The 9,029-nt window shown below is 49.2% G+C and overlaps 1 protein-coding gene across 3 annotated transcripts in view; it reads right to left on the bottom strand.

Annotated features, from left to right (window-relative positions):
* Window positions 1-626: 626 nt before the first annotated feature.
* FAT2 (FAT atypical cadherin 2) overlaps window positions 627-9,029 on the bottom strand; it is a 65,545-nt gene continuing 57,142 nt past the window's right edge. For 2 of the 3 annotated variants that reach the window (XM_084884037.1, XM_084884038.1), the window contains exons 21-24: window positions 6,019-6,460; window positions 4,933-5,041; window positions 3,594-4,051; window positions 627-2,602 (exon numbers count right to left, since the gene is read on the bottom strand). In XM_084884037.1, coding sequence (XP_084740163.1) covers window positions 2,070-2,602; window positions 3,594-4,051; window positions 4,933-5,041; window positions 6,019-6,460 — 1,542 coding nt within the window. In that variant the 3' untranslated portion in view covers window positions 627-2,069. The remainder of the gene's footprint in view (window positions 2,603-3,593; window positions 4,052-4,932; window positions 5,042-6,018; window positions 6,461-9,029) is intronic. The other variant, XM_084884039.1, reaches the window with a different exon arrangement.

Here is a 9,029-nt window from a genome sequence, read left to right as displayed (position 1 = left end):
TTTTACTGAAAAACGAGAGGCAAGTCATACCTGCCCGTTAGTATGTGGCAGAACAGGTTTGGAACTGAGCCTGTCTGACCCCAGAGCCACAGTCTGCAGAGGGAGCCAGAGGACAGGGACTGGGCTTTCCAGTCTCCTCAGTGTTACCTGCAAGGCTTGTGTGGACCACGGTCGCCTGGTGACATTCACGTCCAGTGGGCCTCAGTGGCCACAGGCTGACTCAGCTGGAGGAAAAGGAGGGACAGGCCGTGCCTAGCTTCCCAAGACCTAGAACAGTAAGCCCCTCTCCCCAACCAGTGCCGTGGTGCAGACATGCCAGCTGGGTCGGCAGTCCTGAAGCCCTGTCCCGGCCTTTCACTGACCTACTAGTTAGTGAACTTGTCTGCTGTGGAACATTGATTCAGCATTGGAGCCATTCCCCCCCCCCCGCCCCCAAGGTATTGTCCTGGGCCCCATCCCCAGAGGTTCTAATTTTGCAGGTCTGTGGTAGGGCTCAGGGATCTTTATTTTGGCCATTTTGCTAGATTTGGGGATCACGGTGTTTGATGACTTCTAAGGTCCCTTCCAGCTCCCAAATTCTGTGAAGCTCAGCTTGGAAGCATCTATAGATCTTGTGACACAGAAAATAACAGTAAAAAAGATACTTTATTGTTTAAAAAAAAGAAAAAAAAAAGAAGGCCATGCATACCGTCATTCACACTCACAGTCACACACACAGTCGCGAACCACTCACACAAATACGCCCTCACCCACACAGCCTCTGTCTCGCTGTAAGCAGCAACTCTGAGGGTGAGAGTCTTTGTTGCTCTTCCTTTTGACTTTTGTCTCCAGAAACAACACGTGAAAAAGTAGTGGACCCGAGAAAGGGATGGGGGATGGGTGGAATAGCAAGGTCACCAGAACTCTCTGGTTGCTGCCACTCCTGGCTACATACACTCTACACATGTGTACAAACGTACTATACATGAGTGCCCACATATGTAGACACGTGCCCACATTGACCCTCCATGCATAGGGTTGAGTCACTGCAGGTAACACTTAGATTGGCAGGCTTCTGAGATGGTGGGACAAGGGCAGGGTGTCCTACTTTCTGGCTCCCTGCCTCCACCCTCCCCTGAATGGACATTCTGAGTTCCTTGTGTCTATGGAAGAAAAATCCCTCATCCAGACAGCAAGGTTGAAAAGTGCCTAACATATTTTAAAATGATGAATGGTGTCTTCCTGCCTTTGGCCCAAAGTGCTTGAGAAACTTGGGATGCAGAACCCAGAGTTCCATGAGGTCTGAATTCTTTAACAAAGAAGGTCCAGGGAATCCTGACTGGCCCTGGCTAGTAGAAAGTAACGTGACTTAAATAGGTAGAGCAAGTGGCCTAGTTGGAATCTGGATTAGAGGAGGAGTGGGACCTCCAGGAGACTGAGGCCAAAGTGATGCTCCTCGGCTACCCTTGTTGCCCTCGTTCACCATCTTATCCCCGATGCCTCGCACAGCACCTGGCACAGAGCAGATGCTGCAATGGATGTATGCATGAGGCAGGGTGCCTAGGTGACTTTTGGTAACTGCTTGCCTGCTGCTCACCTGTCAGCCCTTAGGACACCCTGTGGCCCTCCAGGACCCTGGGACCTTGTCTCTCTCGTGGGTGTCGTGGTAGCCTGTGGGGCATCAGCCTGCCTCTGCCTCCAGAATGGAGCTGTGGCAGGTGTAAGGAAGTGCCCCAACAGGGTTGACCCCGTAGTTCAGGCCCTGCCTCCCTGGGCCCTGAGAGGCGGCATATCAGAGACTGACTGCCTCTTGCCCATCTCAGGAGGCTTCTCCTGGTTCTCCAGCATAGCCGTCCTGTGCATCCCCTTTCTGCTGGGGCCCTCGTGCTGCTTTTGGAGTCCTACCCTCAGCTTCCCTCCATCCTCAGGGACTAGCTGGGGGTCTGGAAGAGCACATTTCAATGTACGGCAGCCTGGAATGGGTATGGGGGCTTCCCTCCCACTTCCCCAGCCACACTGTACTCACTCTCTATAAGACAGGAAGAAGGTGCCAAGTCCTTGACCTCCCGCCTGCCTTCCTCTGAGGACAGCTAGAACATGACCTCCTCACAGCTCCCATAATCACTCTCTACCATGTCAGAGCCCTCATAGTTGGGGGGCGCCTCGGGCCGGCCCCGGCCTGCGGGAAGCCCACCCACCACCTCGCAGTCGGCATAAGAGGGCCCGGCGCGGCTGAGGCGCATCCTCACCCCTTTGTAGCCCCCCTCTGCCAGGCAGGGCCCTCCCCCTCCCTGCCGGAGCTGCGAATGGTAGTAACTGATGGCTGTGTACTCATTGAGACGGGGGTCCAGCAGGCGCTCCCGAGGACTGGGCGGCCGCGGGGGCATCAGGTCTTCCAGGTTCTGGTTGCTATAGCGGGGTGGGAGGGGTGCCCGCTTGTTTTCCAGCTCCAGTGGGAAGGGGAAACCCCCATAGAGGCCATTGGGCTCCTGCATCACAGCTGGGTTCTGGTGGTGCTGTGGTGACGGTGGCAGAGGGCCCGGGGTCACTTCAGAGTTGGAGTATTCCCAGTGTTCCTTCCTGGAGTAAGTAGGGGGCCAGACCGTGGCTCCACCTGGATACACTGTAAGAGAACAGTAAGAGAAAGTGAGTTTCCCTGGTGAAGTTTCCAGCTGGCCTGACAGCTACTACTTAGCATATGGTGAAGACAGCCCAAGGAGTTGGTGGATATGTGGCCCATCTACATGTTGTCTCTTGCAGCTGAGGTTGATATCTAGAATCCAATGGGGACAAGTTTAAGGCCAGAGGCTTAACCCAAAGCCGCCCATTTTGCAAATCTGTGCCACTGATCAAAGGGTCAATGTAAAAGGGAAGAATATGGATGACTCCGTGCAGCCCACCCCCAGTGCTAAAGGCAGCAGCTCCCTCCCAAGTCTTACTGGTGGGTTTTGTCTCCTTAATTGAAGGAAACAGACACATGAGATGTATCTTAGAAGATCGGAGACCATGTGTCTTTGGTCCTAGCTGTGTCCCTGATACTGAGTAGTTGTGTGAATTAGAACTGTACCTTTATGGACCCTAGCTACTCAACTGGCAAAAAGTTAGTGAAAATACCTGGTTTAACTATTGGTGAGTAAGCCAGGAAATAGAAAGTGCTTACATATTCACCTCCTTTTGAGTAAAAAATAAGAAAGTGGTAAAGATGGTGCCTCAAAGCCAGCTAGGTCTGGCCTAAGATTAGGCAATCAGAAGGTTGAACTACTGCTTCTCTTTTGCTTCCCAGAAGAGCACAGACGTGCAGAAGCCCCCTTTCACCCAGGGATCCTACCCCCTCCTTTCCGGAGTCTATAAGTTTCTGCCATGGACATCGAGCCTATGGAGTATCTTAGAATTTAGAGGAGTGGATCATGATGCAGCTGAATGAGCCATGGGCTCTGACTCCAGAGACCTGGCTTCTGTTCCCATCCATTAGTTCACTGTGACCTTGAACACCCCACATTCCTAGAGCATGGACTGAATGGTGGCCAAAACCCCTCTGCCTGAGGTAGTGAAGTGCTTAGGTCTACTCCTCCATTCCACCAGTCCCCAAGGCTAAGGGCTCTGGCTATACTGACCCATCTCCTCGCCTGACCAGGTCCTCTTAATGATGGACTCGTTGTCAGAGCGGGGAGGGACTGTAGCTGGTGGGAGTCTGGGAGGCACGCTGCAGACTATTGGCTGCTGCTTAGAGCTGGGTCCAAAAGTGATGAATTCATTTGGACCTGAGGTCTTGCTGGGCTCTAGTTGGTTCAAGTTGTTGCAGGAGTTGGTGCTCAGGGGGTTGAGCTCGATGTCAGGCATGGCTTGGGTGTCAACACCAACACTCCTGGCCAGAAGGTCTGGGTCTTCCATGGCCACAGGCTTGTGAGACTTGCAACGGCGGCAGTAGAAGAGAAGCCCAAGGGAGCTAGCAATAATGACCAATAGGCCCCCTGCGATGATCAGAAGCTCCTGCTGCCCCCAGTCTCCCTTTTTGATCTCAGGGATGACTAGGCATTCTCCTCCTGGGCAAGCCCTCACCTTCTGTTCACACCTGTAGAGACAGAAAAGTAGGTAGGGGCTGAGCCACTCTTCTGCCCTTTCCCTCTCCCCTCTTACAAAGATCAATGGATGGAGACCCCTGCATTTAAGCCTATCCTCTCCAATTTTCCACCAAAAAAAGAGAGAAGAGCCTGGCCAGTGTTACTCAGTGGTTGACTGTTGACCCATACACCAAGAGGCTGCTGGTTCAATTCCCGGTCTGAACACATACCCGGTTGCAAGGCTCAGTTACCGGTGGGTCTGTGCAGAGGGCAGCCAGTCAATGTTTCTCTGTCAGCAATCTCTCTCTCTCTCTCTCTCTCCCCATCTCTGAACACATAATAATCTGGTCACTCAATGTGTGTGTGTGTGTGTGTGTGTGTATGAGGCCCGGTGCATGAATTCGTGCATGGGTGGGGTCCGGCCAGCCTGGCCAGGGGGTGGGCTCATGGGCGGTTGGCCAGCCTATCTGACTGCTGATTCAACTCCTGGTCGAGGGGACAATTTGCATATTAGCCTTTTATTATATAAGATATACACTGAGTGGCCAGATCATTATGGGTTCAGAGATCATAATAATCTGGCCACTCAGTGTATTTTCAAACTTTATCAGATATCAGAGCCGCCTGAGAAGCTGGTTAGAAGTGCAGGTTCCTGAGTCCCAGCCTGGGGAGTCTTATTCAGCAGGTTCAGAACAGGGCTTGGGAAATATCAACAAGTACCTCCCTCTCCCAGAGGCTTTGCTGCAGGTGATTGGAGGGAGAAGCTAGGTCCTGGAGCACTCAGCCCCTTGCCTCCCATCAGCCTCCCTGGAGTTCAGAGAACAGAGCTCATTCCCTAATGGTGCCAAATCCAGGGTGAGGAGCCAATGGCAGGTGCCGCTCCCGTACTTACCTGTCTCCCGTGTGAGGGTAGGCTCCAGGGGAGGAGCTGCAGTTTCTGTTCTCCTTTCTCTGTTCACAGTGTTTTCCAGAGAACTGTGGGGGACACTCGCAGAAATAGCCTGGGAGGAAGAGCAGGGAGGTGAGAGAGTGCAGTGGCTGGGCAGTCAAGCTGCCAGGCGGAGAGGCCGTCCGGGCGAGGGGAGGCCTCAGCATGTCTGCAGGCACCTGTGTGCACATTTATTTATTGAGGGCCAGACACCATCTTGATTACTGATGCCCCGCTGGTCAGGGAGACTTGATCCTGGCCCTCAAACAGCTTACAGTCCTGCAGAAAGTGGGCATCTCAAGAATACTGTATATCCTCCTCATTTACTCAGACAACACTTATCCTAAGTAAGAATCTTCATGGACGAGCTTATTTGATCCTCACGACAACTCCAATATTGGTTTCTGTTATCCTCCTCATGAGGGGAAGAAGGTACAAGTGGGTGGCAGGTGAGGAGATGAGGCACAGAGAATGTATGGTCACACAGCCAGTAAGTGGCAAAATTGGGATCAATACTAATAGTAATTATTATAAAAATGAGTTTATTGAAGGGACATGTTGGGGGAGGTTTTGCAGAGCAGACACTATTTCATTTGAGACCTGAAGAATGAGTAAAGATTAGCCAGGCAGAAAAATAGAAGGGCAAAGCGGAGGTGTTTCAGGCAGAAGAAAATGTGTGTAAAGGCTTAGAGTAGAGTATGTTAAGTCCCATTAAAATGATGCTTGGGTGGGCAAGCCTGCTGAAAGAGGGGGGAGTGGGAGCTGCAGGGCCAGGAGGTGGGAGGGGCCATGGCAGGGGAGGTATGAGCCATATGCAGGAAATAGGAATTGGGACTCTATTGAACAGCAGGGGGAAGATATTGCAAGGCTCTAAGCAAAAAAGTGAAGTAAGTGCTCAGATCTGCAGCTGTGTCCCTGCTACTGAATAGGTGGGTGCGTTAGAACAGGATATTGTGTCTTCATGGGCCTTAGCTACTCCATCAGCAAACAGTTAGTGAAAACACCTGTTTTAACTATTGGTGAGTAAGCCAGAAAATATAAAGTGCTTACCTGTCCCGTGGGCCTGTGAGCACCTCCCGCCGTTGAGACACGGGTTCTGGCTGCAGTCTTGGCTGTGGGCGCAGCACTGGGTGAGGGCCTGGCTCTCCAGCAAGCCTGCCACCTTCTTGCCATGGGCCATCAGCTCCAGTGCCTTTCCATTGATCATGACCTCATCTAGGCAGCCTTCAAAGCCCTGGGAGACGTTCGGGGGAGAGTGAGAGAGGACAAAGCCACCTAGGAAAAGGTCTCTTTTGGGCCTCAGGCCCCAGCAGTTCTCCGGGAGCACAAGGGAGCCATTGCCTGAGCTGTCAACCAACAGCCGAGTGGAAGTGTCTGTCTCCTTCACCAGAACTGAGTGCCACTTCCCGTCATTCACGTGGGGCCAGGAGGAAAGCGTTCCATTGAAACCGCGTGGGCAACTGTACTCCAGCTGGAGCACTCCATGGACCAGCTGCAAGAAAACCCAGATGGCCATTAGCAAAGCCAAGGAGTGTTTATAGAAAGCCCTGCAACAGGCTGCCAGGGCAAAGCATGCTGGTCATATTTTCATGGGTGGGAGGGGTATTGTCTGATGATTTTTATATATTTATATATTTTTTTATTTTAGAGAAGAAGGGAGAGGAATAGAGAGATAGAAACATCAATGATGAGAGAGAATCACTGATTGGCTGCCTCCTGCACACCCCCACTGGGGATCAAGCCTTCAATCCAGGCATATGCCCCTGGCTGGAATCGAACCTGGGACCCTTCAGTCTGCAGGCTGATGTTCTATCCACTGAGCCAAACTGGCCAGGGCTGTCTGGTGATTTTTAAGGCAGTTTTAGTTTTGTGTTTGTAGAGAATAAAAACCTTCAAACTGCTCTTCTGTCTCTGGTTTTATTGTTCCCTCACTGAACTCCACGGGATGTCCTGGGCAGGGACATCTCCATTTCACAAACGGGGGAACTGAGGCCCAGAGATGCCTTGCTGTCTTTGCGTTCTTGTTCACAGGCCTCTCCAGTGTTCTGCATTCCTGAGCATTGGCCTTCAAGGACACCAAAACCCCCTCTCTCTCCCACTGCCTTAGGCAACAGGTCAGCAGTCCTTGAAGTGTCTCCAAGATCTATTCAGGAGATCTGCACATGGAAACTACTTTTTGTAATAGTCCTAAGACATTATTTGCCTTTTTTTTCTCTCACAAATATACAATGAAGATTTCTGACATGTGCTATCATAATAGATGAAGGCAGCAGTAAATATGAAAAGCCAGCTGTCTTCTATTAAACCAGACATAAGAGAGATTTGTAAAACACTGCTCCTTTTTATTTTTGGAAAATATAATTATTCTTTAAATATATGGTTTTTATGTGAACATGTAGTGACTTCCTTAGTTTTAAATGAAGTAACAAATATTTTAACATTTGTCAGTTTTAATTTCTAATACTGAAAACATTGATAGCTATATATAACTCATATAAACAAAACTTCCTTAGGATCTTCAGTCATTTTTAAAAGAGTGAAAGACCTCCAAATCAAAAAATCTGAAATCCCACTGGATTAAAACATTTTAGTTCACCTCATCCTAAGAAGTGGGTCTTTTTCTGGCCACTGTAGGGTAGGTAGCGCTTCTTCTGGGTGAAATGTAAAGATACAACCCAGTGTTTTCAGGAGTTAGCCATTTATACACAACCTTCCTGAGTTTTGCCGATTCAACCCTGCCTATACCAGCAAATTCATTAGTCAACAGAGCGGCAAACCGCTGCTCTCAAGCTGCATGTGGCTCGCAAGCCGCAGTTTGCCGACCACTGGCCTATACCATTACTTAAAAAGGAAACTTATATACAGTAAATAGAAAAAGATAATGACTAAGTACAACTCAAAACATTGTCCTTAAATCACTCCTTTGACTTTACCCTGGACCACAAATCCATTGCTCCCACCATCTTTTCACTGTCTCTGTCATCTCAGCAAAGCCATCCTTCCTCTCCTCATCCAATTGTCCTGTCCCTTTCTTACTTTGTAGAACTTGACTAGCAAACTCACAAATAGGTAAAACTCAACTATTCTCTTATTCTATATGACGATCATGGAGCTGAATTTGGCTGGAGAGAAACACAGGCTTACTTGTTGGTCTCCTTTTAATTTCACAACCATGAGTCTCCAATAAGCCCTTCATGCTGTTCAACAGTTGAGCTATCTTCCTTAGTTCATTTACTCTCCCATGTGCCTGTTTTCACAACTTCTCTCTCCTCAGATCCCTAATTCCCCCCCACCCCCACCCCAATTCTTATACTACAAATCAGATGGGGACTTGAAGACACTCGTAATCACATGGATACACTTTGGTGAAAGCCAATTTCTCCATGTACTAGATCTTCCCCCTCATTTCTTCAAGGGCAAGATATCACTGACTTTCCTTCCTTTTTTCTAGATCTTCGTTAATTCTCTGCTGGATCATCCCATTTGTCATGCAAACATCATTGCTCTAATATTATTTTTTTTAAAAGTTGGCTTGAACCCATTTCTCTTATCAATTATCTTTGTTTTTCTTCTTTGCTTCTCTTTTGCAGCAAAATTCCACCCTCACCCATGACAACACTGAAACTACTGGTGTCAGGGTATTCAGTGACCTCTGTGTTGCCAAATCCAGTGATTAGTATCACTTTCCATCTTAGCTGACCTCTCAGTAGCATATCACCCAGCTGATCACTCACTCCTTCCTTCTTGATACATGGTCTTCATTTGGTTTCCTGGATATAGTACTGTCTTGTTTTCCTTCACCATCATTGGTTGCTCCTTTTCAGTCTCCTTTGTTGGATCCTCCTCTTCCCCCTACATCTCAATGTTAGAGTGTCTTTGTCTACTCTCTTTTTAATCTACACTCCTTAGTGACCTTCATCTCCAGCCCAGACCTTTCTTACAAACACTAGATTTGTTTATGCAGCTCTGCTTGGAAGTCTAATTTCAAACTTACACGTCCAAAACTGAACTCTGGATCTTCCCCCCCAAACCTGCTTTACCAATATTCTTACCTGGGTCTG

This window comes from Pipistrellus hanaki (assembly GCF_964339955.1).
Source record: "Pipistrellus hanaki genome assembly, chromosome: 5".
Taxonomy (NCBI): Eukaryota; Metazoa; Chordata; class Mammalia; order Chiroptera; family Vespertilionidae; genus Pipistrellus; species Pipistrellus hanaki.
This window is presented reverse-complemented; position numbering and strand designations above follow the sequence as displayed.